Raw genomic sequence first — 20,338 nt, forward strand, 5'->3', positions numbered from 1 at the left:
CTGCAAATTTACTAATGCGATTATTGAGTCCAACATCCACATCGTTGATGTAAATAGTGAAGAGCACTGGGCCAAGAACCGAGCCCTGAGGGACGCCACTAGTGACCAGCGCCAACTCTGAATTAAATCCGTCAATCACTACTCTTTGTTGTCTGCTGCTCAACCAATTCGCGATCCATTGGTTTACTTGACCGCCAATACCTATATGCTTTAATTTATAAAGTAATTTATGACGTGGGACTTTATCAAACGCTTTCTGGAAATCAAGATAGACTATGTCCAATGATTTGGTTACGTCATAAACTGAGAAGAGGTCGTTATAAAAGGTCAATAGGTTTGATAGGCAGGATCTTTTGTTACGGAAGCCATGTTGTGAATCCCCAATTAATGAGTGGCTTCCAAGGTAACTCACAATTTTGTCTTTAATTATGCTCTCAAGTAGCTTACCTACAACTGAAGTTAGACTAATGGATCTGTAATTACCTGGTATTTTTTGTCTCCTTTCTTAAAAATTGGTGTCACATTAGCCTTTTTCCAATCCGAAGGGACGATGCCTTGTCGGAAGGACATATTGAATACGGAGAGAGAGAGAGAGAGAGAGAGAGAGAGAGAGAGAGAGAGAGAGAGAGAGAGAGAGAGAGAGAGAGAGAGAGAGAGAGAGAGAGAGAGAAGCAGGTGAGGGATAATTATAAGATTCAGTAGGAGTCAAAGAGGATTAAGCTACTTGGAAACCTCAAGGGAATAGGGTCAGGTCTCTCACGGCCATAGTGTTAGTCTTCCCCATTCCCTTTCCGTCCCCATCCCCATACACGGGACTGAGATATGGACAAACCGCCGCGTCACCTTCCCGTCCCCGGGACAGATATGAGGGACCAATCCGCACGTCATAATAATGTTGGCAGCACTTTCAAACCAATAATTACAGAAAACGAAATAAATAATGCATTTTTTTACACGCTATTGTATTCATATACATTATATATCATAAAACAAAACAATAGCGTTGTTGATCTACAAGTAAATAACAAGTAACGCGGGTAAGTTAATTTATGAGACAGGTTGGTATCCATGACTCGTCACACACATCCGGGCAGCCACACCGGGGTTACCAGGTCGTTTCATTTATGGCATTTTTGTCTTAAATCAAGGTGGTGCCCAAGAAATGCTATTTTTTATGGTATATGTTAAGTATTCCCATAATAATGCCATATTTAGTCATCAATCTGCTGTCTTTTGCCATTCTTGTGGACAATTATAAATGAATATTCAGGAATAACTGTACGTTTACAATCAAATGGAAACACCACAGACTTTACAAACTAAAAAAATATATATTAACTTTAGCAAAGTTTGCGATATAATATCAGTCATAAGATTATTCTGATACTTTTCAATATATGCCCTTCTATAATAACAAATAGAACACTATTTACTCTTGAAATATACGAAGGAAAAGCCGAAGATGTCCTGCTCTCTGCCCCCTCGGAGTCAACACTTTTCCCACCCCATCCGCACCCTCACGGGGTAACGTAAAGCAACCCCAACCACATGGGGACGCTTTACACTACGGGTTATGGCCATGGGTAAGGGTTGGGGATGGGATGGGAATGGGGAAGTCTAACACTATGGCCGTCAGTTCCGCAGGAGTGTGAGAGAGCGGCGCAGTGTTGCCACTTGAGATGTGCAAATATTCAATATCTAGCACGGAAAGAGAAAGAATGTAACACTAATGTTGTATGTAAGTGTGTATATATGTACACAGAACACTACGAGAAGGTAGATAACAGGTAGAAAGGTAGTAAACTTAAACCAAAAATGTATCCTTTCAGCGAACCACAATTCGTTCACCCAATACTCAACAACAACAGCGCATGGCACAGCACTCAGCAAACAGCACTTGACACTCAGCACACAACAGGCTCGCCAATTCGATAGGCAACACTTTGCAACAGGCAGCGAGTACAGAAGACGCCTTGAACACTGTACCCCAATCCACGAGGATGATGGCAAGAAGCAAGTGAGGTCACGTAAGGCGGGATCAGGACTAAGACGCTCGGAGCAGAGTGAACAACCAGCAAGATAGGACTTAATTTTCACTAAAGGAATAGACTTGAAGGAATAGACGTGAAGTGCACCACGAGTGTCCACTGGGAAAAAGTGACCATGAAGTATTACAAATAGATATTGACGGAGAATGTGAAGTGATTGGATTAGAGAACCACAAGGAGAAAAAACGAAATTACAATAAATCTAGGTAGAATGATTTGAGGGCTTTGTTTAAAAGTATAAATTGGTCAGAAATGAAAAAGCGGAGAAAAATACAACAAAACTTCCTTAAAACTTATAATGAAGGTGTAGTAAAGTAGGTAGCCAACTATGTAATAAAGGAAAGAGGGAAAAAAAAAGAGTTCTGGGAGCAAAGAAAAATAAAGGTAAAGCATGAAGAAATTTAAGAAAAAGGAGAAGGAATGCCATTAATAGGGAAAGCTGTAGACAAGCTAGAAATTATTATACTAAAGTGAGGAGAGGAGAAGGAATAAAATATGAAAAGAATATAATAGAAAATGTAAGGAGACCCAAAACTTTTTGTATAGACATATAAATAAAAAAAATAAGGAAAAAAAGCAGCTGTGAATACGATCAAAGTGGGTGACCAAGTCTATGAGGATTCAAAGGAAATCTGTTCAATACTAAGTGAAATCTTTGAGAAAGTATTTACCCAAGAGAAAAAATTAAAGAGAGATGAGAGAAGTGTCAAAAGAATGGAAAACATAAAACTGGATAAAGAAGAGATACTAGGGGTATTGAAATCACTAGGTGGTAGGAAGGCAATGGGTCCAGATGAAAAATCAGGCCAAGTACTGAAAGAGTGCAATGAACAGTTATTAGGACCAATTCATGACAGGAAGAGGAAGCATGTGGTATCACTATATGAGCAGAAATAGACAAGAGCCTCTGAAGTATAGACCGGTTTCCCTAACAAGTGTAATGTGCAAACTGTGTGATAAGATAATTAAAAGAAAGTGGGTGGACCATCTGGAAAGAGAGAAGATAATAAATGAAAGTTAATTTGGATTCAGACAAGGTAAATCTTGTGTCACAAATCTAATATGTGTTTATCCGAGAGTAATAAATATGGTACAGGAGGAGACGGATATAAAAAAAAAAAAGGATATAAGGAAACTCGAAAGGATCCAAAGGATTTCAACCAAGATGATACCAGAACTATCAAACCTGTCATACGAACTTTGGTTGGATGAGCTGGTCCTACCAACACTCGAAGAAAGAAGAGAAAGAGGAGACTTGATAGCGTTGTACAGGAATACAAGTAGAATGGATGCGTTGGATATAAATTATTTGCTCAAGACAGAAGAGGGGAGACAGCTAAGAAGACACAGTAAGAAACTGAGAAAGGGGACTTGTTTGAAAGATACAAAAAAACTACAGTTTTCCATACTGCAGTGTAGATACATGGAACTGACTAATGAAGCAATTGTTGAAGCGGACAGTGTCCATAAAATGGAGGGAAAGCTGGACAAATATAGAGTGAGAGACATGACTGTTTGAGCATTAGCTTAGGACCATGTATACTACAAAGAGGTAAACAGTAATAGGTAAATACACACACACACACACACACACACACACACACACACACACAGTAACTGTATCAGACAATTTGTCTTATAAGTGTAAGTGGGACATACAACCTGATGAGAAACATAAAAGTTGCTTTTCAATATCTGGATGAGGAAATGATGGAGAAACCGATTGTAACCATGATACGTCCAAGACTGGAATACCCTGCAATTGAATGGTCGCCGAGTACAATGACAAATAAAAGGAAAGTAGAGAGGATTCAAAGGGCAGCAACAAACCTGGTTCCAGGAGTAAAAGATTTAACATACGAAGAGAGATTGAAGCAGCTGACCCTACCGACACTGGAACAGAGGAGGGAGAGAGGAGATTTGATCGCGGTATATAGGGTGCTGAGTGGGATGGAAAAAGTGGACAGAGATTATCTAACAAAGTGGGATACAAGAGAATCAAGAGGCCATGGAAGGTAGATGAAAAAGGAACCCTGTAATAGAGACAGAAAGAACAGCTTCCCACAAAGAGTGGTGGAGGCCTGGAACGGCCTGGAAAAGATGTGGTTCACGCAAAGGCGATTCATGAATTTAAGCCCAAGTTGAAATATAGTAGATAGAGACGAGACAGTGCCAGCGTAGCTCCTGTCCTGTATACCACAACTAGGTTATTAAACACTAACCTTGATGGTGTATGAAGTGTTGGGTTGAAGGTGGTTTATAAGAAATGTCTTCAGTAGTCCCACTGTTTGCTGTTTCCGTCCTGTGGCCTCTCCTTGTACTCCCCAGGACACTTTGAAGGACTCAAGCTCTCCATCAAGGGGGCTGCCTTCGGTGTAATCCCAAGTCACCAGCAGGGAAGTCCCGTTTGCAACCTCCATTCGCAGATTAGTCACATTCCCAGGTTCTGTAAAGCATAAGTGGAGTCACCTGTCCTTTGCAATGTTAGAAGGAGGAGCAGAGTCATGATGCGCACCATACTTTAATGCTAATGGTTAGAATAGACGCCCGCCGCTACAAGCTAACAATTTTTAGTTATCACCGAATAGACTAAAACTACTTACATGCTGTCCTGAAGACTACCTATCAACCCGGACTCTAAATTATTGTAAAAGAGGATCACAGATCAACTCCGGGGGCCACTATGAGCCTAGCAAGATGGCACCACTATAAGGGCCTGCCTGCAACATAACAGGCTTTGGTAGACCATCCGCTAGTAGGAGTAGGTAGGAAGACCCCTACCGAACGGGCGTGAGCTACTCCTGGTGAGGATATATGGGAAGCGAGGAGAGTGCTGAAGCCCTTCAAAGACCCTTCCCATGTCCTCACTAACCGTTTCCCTTTTGTCTCAACACCAGAGAGCAGTTCAGCATGCTCTCTAAAGACAGTTCCTCTCTCTTTCTACACCACACTACATTCACACAACACACACATCTTTTCCCAAAATTCAGAATTCAAAATGGCGAAAAACAACACTGCTTCGGAGTCCCTGCCTGGGGGGGGGGACCATAAATTCCCCCAGGGAGGACTCCCCTTCTGGCTGCCGACTTGAGAGGTGTCCTGATAACTCCTCGAACCTCCTCCATATCAATTTCTGCAACATTCGTGGTCTTCGTTCTAATTTTCAATCTGTGGAACACCATCTCTCCTCCTCTAAACCTCATCTTCTCTTCCTCACCGACACACAGGTTTCTGAGGCTACTGACAGCAACCTCTACTCTGTTCCCTTCTACTATCTCTATCCTAAATTTCAATCCAAAGCTGGATGTTGCGCCTACGTGCGCAACGACATCACTTGCTCTCGTGCCCACGACCTTGACTCTTCTGAATTTTCTATCATCTGGCTAAGGCTTCATTGTCATTCTATTACTAAATACGTGCTGTTTATCTCTCACCTAACTCTATTAACTATGTAAAATTCTTTGATTATTTGAATTCTAAAGTGGAGCACATCTTGTCTCACTCTCCCTTCGCTGAAATCTCCATCTTGGGAGATTTCAATGTTCACCACCAGCTTTGGCTTTCATCCTCTTCCACTGACCAGCCTGGTGAACAAGCCTACAACTTTGCTCTCCTCAACGACCTAGAGCAGTTGGTTCAGCACCCTACACGTATTCCCGACCGTCTTGGACACAGGCCCAAAATTCTAGACCTCTTCCTTACCTCTAAACCTTCTGCTTACTCTGTCAAACTGTTCTCTCCGTTGGGCTCCTCCGATCATAACCTTATTTCTGTTTCCTGTCCAATCGCTCCTGTACATCCTCTGGACCCACCGAAGAGGCGATGCTTCTGTCATTTTGCTTCAGTTCGGTGGGACGACCTGAGGATGTACTTTTCCGATTTCCCGTGGAATGATTACTGCTTCCAGGAGAGAGACCCCTCTGTGTGTGCCCAGCGCATCTCATAGGTGATTGTCTCTGGAATGGAGGCATACAATCCACGTTCTTTCTCTACTCCTCATGCCAAAAAGCCTTGGTTTAATCATGCTTGTTCTCGTGCTATTAAAGATAGAGAGGCAGCTCACAAAAGCTTCCAGAGCCTTCGAACTCCCGCTAACTATGACCTTTACATTTCTGCCCGGAATCGTGGCAAATCTATTCTCTGACTTACCAAAACTTCTTTTATCAATAGAAAATGTCAACACCTTGCTCCTTCTAATTCTTCCCGTGACTTCTGACATCTATTCAAAAATATCTCCTCTAATTTCACTTCTTCCTCTTTCCCTCCTCTCCTTAACCCTGACGGCAGCACTGCCGTCTCATCTGTCTCTAAGGCAGAACTCTTCGCTCAAACATTCTGTAAGAACTCCACCTTGGACGATTCTGGGCATATTCCTCCTACTCATCACCCCTCTGACTCCTTTATGCCTGTTATTAAGATTCTTCCAAATGATGTTTTCTATGCCGTCTCTGGCCTCAACTTTCAGAAGGCTTATGGACCTGATGGAGTGCCTCCTATTGTCCTTAAAAACTGTGCTTCCGTGCTCACACCCTGTCTGGTCAAACTCTTTCGTCTCTGCCTATCAACATCTACCTTTCCTTCCTGCTGGAAGTATGCCTTTGTACAGCCTGTGCCTAAGAAGGGTGACCGTTCCAATCCCTCAAACTACCGCCATATAGCTTTACTTTCCTGTCTATCTAAAGCTTTTGAATCAATCCCTAGAATTCAAAAGCACCTTTCCACTTCTAACCTTCTATCTGATCGCCAGTATGGGTTCCGCAAGGGCCGTTCTATTGTCTCTTAACTGACTCTTGGTCATCCTCTCTTAGCCGTTTCGGTGAAACCTTCTCTGTTGCCCTAGACATATCGAAAGCCTTCGATAGAGTCTGGCACAACTCTTTGCTTTCTAAACTGCCCTCTTTCGGATTCTATCCCTCTCTCTGTTCCTTTATCTCCAGTTTCCTTTCCGGCCGTTCTATCTCTGTGGTGGTAGACGGTCACTGTTCTTCCCCTAAACCTATCAACAGTGGTGTTCCACAGGGCTCTGTCCTATCACCCACTCTCTTCCTGTTATTCATCAATGATCTTCTTTCCATAACAAACTGTCCTGTCCACTCATACGCCGACGACTCCACTCTGCATTATTCAACTTCTTTCAATAGAAGACCCTCTCAACAGGAAGTACACGACTCCAGACTGGAGGCTGCAGAACGCTTAACCTCAGACCTTGCTATCATTTCCGAGTGGGGCAGAAGGAACCTTGTGTCCTTCAATGCCTCAAAAACTCAATTTCTCCACCTATCAACTCAACACAATCTTCCAAACACCTATCCCTTATTTTTCGACGACACTCAGCTGTCACCTTCTTCAACACTAAATATCCTCGGTCTATCCTTAACTCAAAATCTCAACTGGAAACTTCACATTTCCTCTCTCGCTAAATCAGCTTCATCGAGGTTGGGCGTTCTGTATCGTCTCCGCCAGTTCTCCTCCCCCGCGCAGTTGCTATCCATATACAGGGGCCTTGCCCGCCCTCGTATGGAGTATGCATCTCACGTGTGGGGGGGCTCCACTCACACAGCTCTTCTGGACAGAGTGGAGGCTAAGGCTCTTCGTCTCATCAGCTCCACTCCTCTTACTGATAGTCTTCTACCGCTTAAATTCCGTCGCGATGTTGCCTTTCTTTCTATCTTCTATCGATATTTCCACGCTGCCTGCTCTTCTGAATTTGCTAACTGCATGCCCCCCCCCCTCCCGCGGCCCCGCTGCACACGACTTTCTACTCATGCTCATCCCTTTACTGTCCAAATCCCTTATGCAAGAGTTAACCAGCATCTTGACTCTTTCATCCCTCACGCTGGTAAACTCTGGAACAATCTTCCTTCATCTGTATTTCCTCCTGCCTACGACTTGAACTCTTTCAAGAGAAGGGTGTCAGGACACCTCTCCTCCCGAAACTGACCTCTCTTTCGGCCACCTCTTACGATTCTTTTTTAGGAGCAGCGAGTAGCGGGCTTTTTTTATTATTGTTTCCTTTTTTTGTGCCCTTGAGCTGCCTCCTTTGTTGTAAAAAAAAAAAAAAGCTTCCAGTAAGAAAGTCTACCATCGTCATAGGAATTACATTAAAAAATAACAAAAAGGGTGTGGGTCATGGTCTTGGTTTGGGAGTTAGTTACCTTAGGTTTGCTAAGGCCAAGCTTGTGTGTGTGCGTGTGTGCACATACATAATTTATCTATCCAAACTCACCCCCAGACCAACATCAAGACGTGGGCCAAAGTGTTTCCTACATCCTTGTATCAATTCTAGCACATACCTCAGTCACGTCTTTAGCCTTCGACCATTTCCCTTTAATTTGGTTCAGTGGGCAGTGCAATCATTCACAACTGTAGACACACACACACACACACACACACACACACACACACACACACACACACACACACACACACACACGACTACTACTACTGCCAGGAGAATGAACGAAGAGGGGAGGCAAGGAAGGGAAGGGAGTCTTACCTCCCAGCGTGGTGGTTGCGATGATTACAGACTCAGCACCGAGCTGATCCACGCCTTTGTTCTTCCCTTGAACCTGAGAATGACAAAAGCATGTTAGAACACACACACACACACACACACACATACACAAACATTCACACACACACACACACACACACACACACACACACATATACGCACCATGGAAATTACCATTTACAGTTACCATAACTCGACTCAAAAAGAGCACTTGCTCATGGCGGAGGTATCCGCTGTCGATTGGGTGACCAACTCGCGATCAGGCCGAGGTGAATTATACACACACACACACACACCCACACACACACACACCCCCCCACGTGTGTGTGTGTGTGTGTGTGTGTGTGTGTGTGTGTGTGTGTGGCTCGAACAGCTCGGCCTGTCGGACCGACAGGCCGAGCAGTTCGAGCCCGCTCAGGCCGGATTCTCTCCGTTGACTATGAGTGGTTACTGTCCCCCCTTGAGCAAGGGGAATGTGGTGTGTGGTGTGAGATGTCCTGGCATACTCAGAGATCGACGAATAAGAACACTTGCTTGCTCATGTCGGAAAGGTACCTGCTGGCGATTACGAGTCCAACACGTGATCAGGCCGTGGTGAATTACACACACACACACACACACACACACACACACACACACACACACACACACATACAGACACACACACAGTTACAAAGGAGCTCTGTTGTGCAGTGGTCAGCGTGCTCGCCTCACAGAGATATCCCAGGTTCAATCCCTGGGTGGAGTGGAGACGGATGGGCAGCCACCTCTACTCCGTGCCTCTGTCCACCCAGCAGTGAATGAACGGGTGGTGGGTGTCAATCGGGGGTTGCGTTCCGGCTACCGGGTGTGTGTGTTTGTGTGTGTGTCTGTGTAATTCACCACGGCCTTATCACGAGTTGGACTCTCTTTCGCCAGCAGGTACCCTCACGACGTGAGCAAGTGTTCATCATTATTGTCGATCTCTGGGTGCTGCCAGGACCTCACACACCACACACCCCATCCCCCTTGCTCAAGGGGGGACAGTAACCACTCCTAGTCAACGGAAAGAATCCGGGCTTAGCGGAGATCGAACCGCCGCCTGTTTGGCAGTGAAGCCTTGCGCGGCGCTCTAACCGATTAAGCTATCAGAGTGGTGTACTACCAGAGCGGTGTGTGTGTGTGTGTGTGTGTGTGTGTGTGAGAGAGAGAGAGAGAGAGAGAGAGAGAGAGAGAGAGAGAGAGAGAGAGAGAGAGAGAGGTTTCAGCTGTACCCAAAGATTTCTCACTTGTGACCATGCATAGTCGTGTGGGGTCGTTACTCAACATTTAGAATGTCTAAGGTGACACATACCAATAACGAGGAAGAGAGATTAGAAATAAAGATTGGTACAACAGAAGATGTGAAATACCGAAGGGAGAAAAAGATGTAGCATGGAACAGGTGGAGAAGACAGGACCTATGGGAGAAGTAAAGACAAGCAAGAAATGAATACATAAGAATACGAAGGGAGGAACAGAGGAACTACGAAAGGAGTGTAATAGAAAATTATATGACCAGCCGATGTTATTTCATAGATATATCAACAGCAAGCTGGAAATAGAGAAGGAATAAGCAAACTAAAGGTGGATGGTGAGGAGTATGAGTTGCCCTATGCGGCAACAATGGTGGAAGCATTGTGTGGTTGTTTTCAGGCAGTACAAGGGAGAGTGAATTTAATGGGATATGAAGAGGCAGAGGAAAAGGTCTGGACGCAAGAAAAGCATTGGCATTAGATGGTGTGTCAGGCTGTGTCCTGAGGGAGTGCAGTAAGCAAGGAGCTGATAAGGTCAAGTGAGTCATAGTCAGCTCGCTGGCAGACAGTACGGTCCCTGGTTCAGTTCTCGGGTGGAGTGGAGATGGATAGGAAGTCTCAATAATGCGTGCTCCTGTCCACCCAGCCGGGTGTCAGTCGGGGCTTGTGTTCCGCCTCTTGTGAGTGTGTGTGTGTGTGTGTGTGTGTGTGTGTGTGTGTGTGTGTGTGTATAACTCACCAAGGCCTGATCACGTGTTGGACTCGTAATCGCCAGCAGGTACCCTCCCGACATGAGCTAGTGCTCTTTATCGTCGATCTATGGGTACTGCCAGGACCTCACACACCACACACTACACACAATCAGTTTCTCCATCATTTCCTCATCCAGATATTGAGAAGTAACTTTTATGTTTCTCATCAGGTTTGTTTCACCTACAAATCTGTTTATGTGTTTCTGTGGCGTCGAATTATCCGATATAGTAACTGCGTGTGTGTGTGTGTGTGTGTGTGTGTGTGTAATTCACCTGGAGGAGGTAGGAAGACACCTACCGAAACGGGCGCAAGCCACTCCCGGTGAGGTATATATGGGAGGTAAGGAGGGAGCTGAAGCCCTCCAAAGACCCTTCCCATGTCCTCACTAACCGTTTCCCTATTGTCGCATCAACACCAGAGAGTAGTTCAGCATGCTCTCTAAAGACAGATCATCTCTCTATCCACACTACACTCCATTCACGCAACATACACACCTTTTCCAAAAATTCTGAATTAAAAATGGCGCACCTTCACACTGCCTCGGAGTCCCCGCCGGGGGGGGGGGGGACCACAAATTCCCCCAGGGAGGACTCCCGTTCCGGCTGCCGACTTGAGAGGTGTCTTGATAACTCCTCGAACCTCTTTCTTATCAATTTCTGCAACATTCGCGGTCTTCGTTCTAATTTTCATTCTGTGGAACACCATCTCTCCTCCTCTAAACCTCACCTTCTCTTCCTCACCGAAACACAGGTCTCTGAGGCTACTGACAGCAATCTCTACTCTGTTCCCTCCTACTATCTCTATCCTAAATTTCAATCCAAAGCTGGATGTTGCGTCTACGTGCGCAACGACATCACTTGCTCTCGTGCCCACGACCTTGACTCTTCAGAATTTTCCACCATCTGGCTAAGACTTCATTGTCATTCTATTACTAAATACATCTGTGCTGTTTATCTCTCACCTAACTCTACTAACTATGTAAAATTATTTGACTACTTGAACTCTAAAGTGGAGCACATCTTGACCCACTCTCCCTTCGCTGAAATCTCCATCTTGGGAGATTTCAATGTTCACCACCAGCTTTGGCTTTCATCCTCTTTCACTGACCAGCCTGGTGAACAAGCCTACAACTTTGCTCTCCTCAACGACCTAGAGCAGTTGGTTCAGCACCCTACACGTATTCCCGACCGCCTTGGAGACCGGCCCAACATACTAGACCTCTTCCTTACCTCTAACCCTTCTGCTTACTCTGTCAAACTGTTCTCTCCGTTGGGCTCCTCCGATCACAACCTTATTTCTGTATCCTGTCCAATCGCTCCTGTACATCCTCTGGACCCACCGAAGAGGCGATGCTTCTGGCACTTTGCTTCAGCTCGGTGGAATGTACTTTTCCGATTTCCCGTGGAATGACTACTGCTTCCAGGATAGAGACCCCTCTGTGTGTGCCCAGCGCATTACAGAGGTGATTGTCTCTGGAATGGAGGCATACATTCCACGTACTTTCTCTACTCCTCATGCTAAAAAGCCTTGGTTTAATCATGCTTGTTCTCGTGCTGTCAAAGATAGAGAGGCAGCTCACAAAAGGTACCAGAGCCTTCGCACTCCTGCTAACCATGATCTTTATATTTCAGCCCGGAATCGTGCCAAATATATTCTTCGACTTATTAAAACATCTTTCATTAATAGAAAATGTGAAAACTTTCATTTTTCTAATTCTGCCCGTGACTTCTGGCACCTAGCCAAAAATATCTGCTCCAATTTCACTTCTTTCATCTTTCCCTCCTCTCCTTAACCCTGATGGCAGCACCGCCGTCTCATCTTTAAGATGTCGGTAAATACTGTTTATGTGCCCAGCCTATGGAAAGTAGCTAATATGACGTCGATTTTCAAAAAGGGGGACAGATCAGCTGCCTCAAACTATCGCCCAATTAGCTTAACATCGGTTATAGGCAAGATGCTGGAGTCCATAATAGCCAGGAACACTCGGGAGCATCTAGAGAAACATAGCTTAATTCACGACTCGCAGCATGGGTTCACGAAAGGTATGTCATGTCTCCCCAATCTCTCGTCCCTCTACAATAAAGTATTTGAGGCGGTAGACAGAGATGAAAAGTATGATGTAATCTATCTTGATTTTAGTAAAGCGTTTGACAAGTTCCTCACCAACGACTTGCTTAAATTACAGGCTCACGGAGTAGAGGGTAACGTTTTGAACTGGGTCACGGCGTGGCTTAGCAATATTAAGCAAAGAGTGCGAATCAATGGTAAAAGATCTGACTGGGGATGTGTTACGAGTGGGGTCCCACAAGGTTCGGTATTAGGTCCACTTTTGTTTATTATTTATATCAATGACTTAGATACAGGAATTAGTAGTGATGTCAGTAAGTTTGCAGATGATACCAAGATCGGTAGAGTAATTGAGTCAGATCAGGACGCTAGTATTCTCCAGGATGAACTAAACAGATTGTATGACTGGGCGGATAAATGGCAAATGGAGTTCAATGTAGGGAAGTGCAGTTTTCTAAGTGTAGGTAGGAACACTCCCCTCACATAACTATTGCTTAAATGACGCTCCCATAAGCAGGTCTGGGTGCGAGAGGGATTTAGGGGTCTTAGTGAGCTATGATCTCCGTTCAAGGGAACAATGCATTCAAGCTAGAAATCGAGCAAATAGGATACTGGGATTTATTTCAAGGAGCGTAAGCAGCAGAAGCGCCGAAGTCTTCCTCAAACTATATTTAGCATTAGTTAGACCTCATCTTGACTATGTGGTTCAGTTCTGGTCACCTTACTATAGAATGGATATCAAAATGTTAGAATCGGTGCAGAGGAGGGTGACTAAGATGATTCAGGGGTTGATAAACTTGCCATACGAGGAAAGACTCAAACAGTTAAACTTGCATTCTCTAGAAAGGCGAAGGGTGCGTGGAGACATGATCGAGGTTTATAAATGGATGAAGGGCTTTAATAAGGGGGATATTCATAAGGTTGTGTTGGTAAGAAAACCGGGTAGGACACGAAGTAATGGGTTTAAACAGGATAGATTCAGATTCAACAGGGACATAGGCAAATATTGGTTTACTATCAGAGTGGTGGATGAGTGGAATAGGCTTAGTAGTCACGAGGTGAGTGCCAATACAATTGTCACATTCAAAAATAGATTAGATAAATTCATGGACAGCGATACTAGGTGGGGTTAGATACACGGGAGCTTAGGTTCAGAGGAGCTGCCTTGTACAGGCCTACCGGCCTCTTACAGACTCCTACGTTCTTATTTTCTTATGTTCTCTAAGGCTGAACTCTTCTCTCAAACTTTCTGTAACAACTCCACTCTGGATGATTCTGGGCATATTCCTCCTACTCATCCCCCCTCTGACTCCTTTATGGCTGTTATTAAGATTCTTAAGAGTGATGTTTTCTATGCCCTCTCTGGCCTCAACTCTAGAAGGCTTATGGACCTGATGGAGTGCCTCCTATTGTACTTAAAAACTGTGCCTCCGTGCTGACATACTGCCTGGTCAAACTCTTTCGCCTCTGCCTGTCAACATCTACCTTTCCTTCCTGCTGGAAGTATGCTTTCATACAGCCTGTGCCTAAGAAGGGTGACCGATCCAATCCCTCAAATTACCGCCCTATAGCTTTACTTTCCTGCCTATCTAAATCTTTTGAATCAATCCTTAACCGGAAGATTCAAAAGCACCTATCCACTTCTGACCTTCTATCTGATCGCCAGTATGGGTTCTGCAAGGGGCGTTCTACTGGCGATCTTCTTGCTCTCTTAACTGACTCTTGGTCATCCTCTCTTAGCCGTTTTGCTGAAACTTTCTCACTTGCGCTAGACATATCGAAAGCTTTCGATAGAGTCCGGCACAAGTCTTTGCTTTCTAAACTGCCCTATTTCGGATTCTATCCCTCTCTCTGTTCCTTTATCTCCAGTTTCCTTTCCGCCCGTTCTATCTCTGCTGTGGTAGACGATCACTGTTCTTCCCCTAAGCCTATCAACTGTGGTGTTTTACAGGGCTCTGTCCTATCACCTACTCTCTTCCTGTTATTCATCAATGAGCTTTCCATACCAAACTGTCCTATCCACTCATACGCTGATGATTCCACTCTGCATTATTCAACTTTTTTCAACAGAAGACCCTCTCAACAGGAATTACAAGACTCCAGACTGGAGGCTGCAGAACGCTTAACCTCAGACCTTGCTATCATTTCTGATTGAGGTAAAATGAACCTTGTGTCGTTCAGTGACTCAAAAACCCAGTTTCTCCACCTATCAACTCGACACAATCTTTCAAACATCTATCCCTTATTCTTCGACAACACCCAGCTGTTACCTTCTTCAACACTAAATATCCTCGGTCTATCCTTAGCTCAAAATCTCAACTGGAAACTTTACATCTCGTCTCTTAATAATTCAGCTTCCTCAAGGTTGGGCGTTCTGTATCATCTCCGCCAGTTCTTCTCCCCCGCACAGATGCTTTCCATATATAGGGGCCTTGTCCTCCCTCGTATGGAGTATGCATCTCACATGTGGGGGGGGGCTCTACTCACACAGCTCTATTGGACAGAGTGGAGTCTAAGGCTCTTCGTCTCATCAGCTCTCCTCCTCTTACTGACTGGTAAACTCTGGAACAGTCTTCCTTCATCTGTATTTCCTTCTGCCTATGACTTGACCCCTTTCAAGTAGAGTGTATCAAGACACCTCTCCACCCGAAACTAACCTCTCTTTGAGCTACTCTTTACTTCTTACTTTTGTGGGAGCGGCGAGTAGCGGGCCTTTTTTTTGTGTACTCTTTTTGTTGCCCTTGATGTAAAAAAAAAAAAAAAACACGGCCTAATCACGAGTTGGACTCGCTTTCGCCAGCAGGTACCCTCCTGACGTGAGCAAGTGCTCATCATCGTCGATCTCTGGGTACTGCCAGGACCTCACACACCACAAACCCCATCCCCCTAGCTCAAGGGGGAACAGTAACCACTCCTAGTCAACGGGAAGAATCCGACCTGAGCCGGGCTCGAACCGCAGCCTGTTTGGCCGTTAAGCCTTGCAGCCCAGCGCTCTACCGGAGCGGTGTGTGTGTGTGTGTTGTAACGACCCTTCAAGGCGTACGCTCGAGGGTCGTCCCACTTCACAACCACCATCTCCATCCTAACCTCTGAAGGGCTCTATACACAGCCCATCCAGTCAACGAACTGGTAAATATAAAACAACAACAACAACAACATCTCCATCCTAATAACGAGCCCCAACCATCAGCACTAATACCCCGACACTTCGAGACTTCAACACCTCAATTCCAGCTGCTGTGTCGACTACGACGCTTCAACACCTCAACACCTTGACCGAAACAACCCGGGCTTCTTCTTGTGTATTTATCCCCTGGGGGGAAACGGTCCTTTGTCAGTTTTGACGGCCCGTGAGCTGATTTGGCGAAGTCTTATCGGGGGTTCATCTCGGGGGTTCACATGTTGTGACGAGACGCACCAGAGCCTCGTCACTGAGGGCCATGATCAGCTCTGGTGCAGGCGGCCCGTCCGGGTTGCGGAGGAGATGGCGTGTGCCCTCACACTCGAGGAGGTAGTGGAGGAGCGGCTGGACGACCTCCTCTTCGCAGTAAGGGCACTCCACCGGGACCGGGTCGTCTAGATCAAGGAGCGAGGCACACCTGTACCCGAGGCGCAGGCGGTGGAGGTTGGAGGCCACTCGCCTGGGGACGCCTAATGGGACCCGACGGCTGCCGGAGCCCGTCGCCGAGGCATACCAGTTTGCAGATGGTGAGCCGGCCGCCAAGGCCTCCTCAAGGTCCCTGACGACACCCTCCGAGGCATGGGCCGCCATGCCACGCTTGAGCAGTGACATGCTCGGAGGAACGGGGCATGTTACCCTTGGGAGCAGAGTGGCCTCGCCGGCTGCGCGGTCAGCAGCGTCATTGCCCACCACGCCTGCATGGCTGGGCTCCCAGGCTTCATCGGTGGCTATATATACAGCCCGGCCGCCAGCGAGAGTCGAGAGACACGCCAGTCCTCGTCGACAGACCGACTCGGTCGGCTAGATTTCGATCGCCGATAGAGTCGGTTTGTCGGCACCATGCTACGGGCCGCCATTAGGCTAAGCCCGTGCTCCCCCGCGCAGGGAGGGAGCATTTTTACCGTCTTAACGGGCCGTCTTAGGACAAAGGCCCGTTCCCCTAGTGATATTAGTGATACTTGGGGTAAATATTTAACAACAACAACAACAACAACAACAACAGTGAGAGTCAGTCTAGTCTCACCCGGCTGTTAAATGTGACGTCTCACTGGATTTACTTCACATAGCGACATCACCTCCTTGGCGGTGAAGTACAAGGACTGATATACCGAGGAGGATACATTACCTGTTGTTGCTTGTTTGTGTTTATTTTGTTGTTCTTCATCTCACCCTGTCACTAAGGGTAATTACTTTATTATACCTGGGGATATATTTTTGATTTGCTTGTTTGTAAATATAATGTAAATATAATTAAGTATAAGTCTTTAATTTAACTGTGTTGTTATTCACTAAAAGCTGTCACCCCTTCTTTTGGTGACGTAACAAATTAGGGGCCTGTCCGAGATATTACATAATTATAACTTAACGTAACGTAATATTTGTTCAGCAACCCTTAGTGACCAATTTAACGTAACAGTAATTATTTTATTATTGAAGTCCTTATTGCCTTCCTCCACGGGATATCTACCTCTGTAGTGAACTTGTGAAGCCTGCTAATTCATATTTATGTTTAAGTGGCCAATGAAGTATAAATAGGGTAGTAGGATGGGAGTGTGTTGTATGTGATTTGCCCAGTTTAAAGCCTTATTTCCCATCAGCCTGAACTAGACTCACTGTCCATGTACAATTTGTACATGTACTGAACTAAAAGTTCACCCCTATAATTAACTAATACTACCCATTAACGTGACCTTTCCCCAAACTTTTCAGCCAGTTAATTAATGAAAAGTACTGTATTCAAGACATTCTATATAATATTGTGGGATATTATATTCTTGAATACCAGTGGCACGTAATTGAGGTAAAGTATCTGAAGCCCATCAGTGCTTATTAACTAGTGATTTGTGATAATATAACTGGGGGTAGATTATTGTACATCACCAATCTAGTAGTTAACCATCCTGTTCACGGTTATTACCAGCCCTGTCCACTAGTCGTTAGCCATCTTGTGATCCTTTTTTGGTATTTAACCCTCATTACCGGGTTAATACTAGATAGTTACCATCAGTATCGATAATAAGCCATCATTATTCGGCTGTTATCCCTGTTAACCATTGCTAAAGAACACCTTTGGCCATAATTGACCTGCTAGTTATTCAACTGAATAACAGTAAGCCTCTTATAGCCTTATAACCTTTTTCCTGTCATTTATAAGGCCACTAGCAGGTTTCACGTGTAGTTTGTGGAACTCCTCGTCATTGCTACATTTGACGCCGTAGAGTTTGCCGGTAACCCCGACATAGAGGAATTCAAAGCTGCAAAAGTATCTAAAGACGATCCAAAGTATATTGCTAAAACTATCAACATCCCTTTCACTTCAGATGTTAGGAAGGATCAATTAAGAACTCTCATCCTTGCCCATCTTGGGGATACAGAAACGGTCAAATTCCCTAATCCTGAAGCCTCCAACCCTGATGCTCAGCTCATGTTAGAAATTAAAAAAGTTCAAAATGCAAGCGAAGCTACTTGAGCTGGAACATGCAGAAGGAGAAAGAATTAGAGAACATGAGAGGCACGGCAGGGAACAGGAGGAAAGAGAAAGAGAGAGAGAACAGGAAATGAAACTCAAACAGCTAGAACTTGAGAATAAAGATAAAGCGAGGAATCATGCTTACCAACTACAACAGTCAAACCAAAATAGAATGAAGAGACTCAAATTCCCCGTAAAACTGACTTGTTAAAGTATGTCAAACTGATTCCCTCTTTCCCTGATGAAGATCCTGAAGCTTTCTTTAGAGAATTTGATCGACAGTTACTCACTCTGAAATTCCTCCAGCAGATTGGGTATGGCTTATCAAGCCTAAGCTGTCTGACAAGGCTCTAACAGTCTGTAATAACATTGAAGACAATACCAACTATAAAACAGTCAAGGAGGCCATATTTGCAGCTTATTCCATCACTAAAGAGGGTTACCGCCAGGTTTTTCGTAACCTTGGTAAACTACAATACCAAATTTACACAGAGTTCGCTTCTGACAAAATTCGCGCATTAAAGCGCTGGTTAGAGTCAGCCGCGGTAAGTACATATGACGACTTGTTCAATTTGATTGCTATTGAAGAGTTCCTACGAAGATTTCTACACTCTATCAAGTTTCACATCATCGACAAGGAGGAGACAGATTTAATTAATCAAGGCAGCCAAGTTGGCTGACAATTATGCTCTAATTCACAAGTCGCCAACCAGGGAGAGGAAGCACCTCAACCCTAATGTTAGGTTGCCTGGTAGTTCTGAAGGTGCTGAATTCACTAAGACTAGGGATGGTGAACTGGCTAAACCTAATCCTGTGTGCTTTTGTAAAAACTCAGGGCATGTAATTACCAATTGTCCCGACCCAAAATGCAAAGTGGCAAAGACGGCTACAAAAAAGCCTGTGGCTTCCATTCAGACTCTGCCACCCAAAGCTGATGATCCATTCCAACCCTTTCGTTTCACCGGTACAGTTTCTCTTGGCCCTGGCCAACCGAAGCACCCTGTTAGGAGAGTTCGGGATACATGTGCCGCCTAATCCTTCATCAGGCAGTATGCCTTACCTAATATTTCTGACAACTACACCGGTGAAATGGTGTACCTGAGGGACTTTCATGATCCTTTTCCTGCACATCTTGCCAGGGTGGACTTGAGGTCAGGGGGCTGATAAGGTGGGAGTAAGTGAAGACAAGATGTTGCCCATCCCTGATGTTGATTTAATCCTTGGCAACGATCTTGCGGGAAGCCTTGTATATCCATCGGTGATAATATGTAAGTCACCCTTGTCCGAGACTCCAACAGCTGATCTCGAACAAGATCAACCCGGCTTACTCTCTAGTTGCGCCATTACTAAATCACAATCTAAAGCTGGTAAAACCTCAGCCTACCTTACTTCCCCAGAGTCTCATTCCAACTATTTTCACGGAACAAAGCATTAAAGAAGCCCAACAAAGTGACCCTTCCCTGACTCAGTTGCATGCTAAGGCTATTTCCAAGGATAATATACTTCATCCTCCCTCATATTACCATCAGGACGGAGTACTCATGAGAATGTATATGCCACCAGTGGCCCACCACAGTTAGGAGATGATGACACTTGGGCTGAATGTCATCAGATAGTACTCCCACAAACCTTAAGACATCCAATAATGGAGGTTGCCCATAAGGGCCTTGCAGGTCACCTGGGCATAACTAAGGTCCCTTTCACACGAACGGTTTCTGCCGCTCCGGCATGTCGGCAGCCGCATGCCCTTTCACACGAACGGTTTCTGCCGCTCCGGCGAGCGGCAGCCGCATGGCACCTGGACATCTACAGTCAAGTGCGGTGTCTGCCGCATCCGTTTCGGTATCTCCTTCAGTCATATTTGTAATCTTCTCTTGAGGGATCACGCAAACAAGACCGTCTTTCAATCTCGGGGATCAGCAGCTCCGTGTCATGATATTTTTTTAATTAGCCATAACCCTGAAATTTAAATGCAGATGTTTGTTGTATAGAGGTATATAGAATTAATATGTAAGACACTTACATTTTCAAT

General features: G+C 45.1%; 1 protein-coding gene across 1 annotated transcript in view; it reads right to left on the minus strand.

The window, feature by feature from the left end:
* Positions 1–4,166: 4,166 nt before the first annotated feature.
* Positions 4,167–20,338, minus strand: part of LOC126984055 (collagen alpha-1(XII) chain-like) — a 47,714-nt gene continuing 31,542 nt past the window's right edge. The window contains exons 5-6 of the mRNA XM_050837440.1: positions 8,545–8,617; positions 4,167–4,494 (exon numbers count right to left, since the gene is read on the minus strand). Coding sequence (XP_050693397.1) covers positions 4,259–4,494; positions 8,545–8,617 — 309 coding nt within the window. The 3' untranslated portion in view covers positions 4,167–4,258. The remainder of the gene's footprint in view (positions 4,495–8,544; positions 8,618–20,338) is intronic.

The sequence above is a fragment of the Eriocheir sinensis genome, chromosome 5 (assembly GCF_024679095.1).
Source record: "Eriocheir sinensis breed Jianghai 21 chromosome 5, ASM2467909v1, whole genome shotgun sequence".
NCBI classification, from domain to species: domain Eukaryota; kingdom Metazoa; phylum Arthropoda; class Malacostraca; order Decapoda; family Varunidae; genus Eriocheir; species Eriocheir sinensis.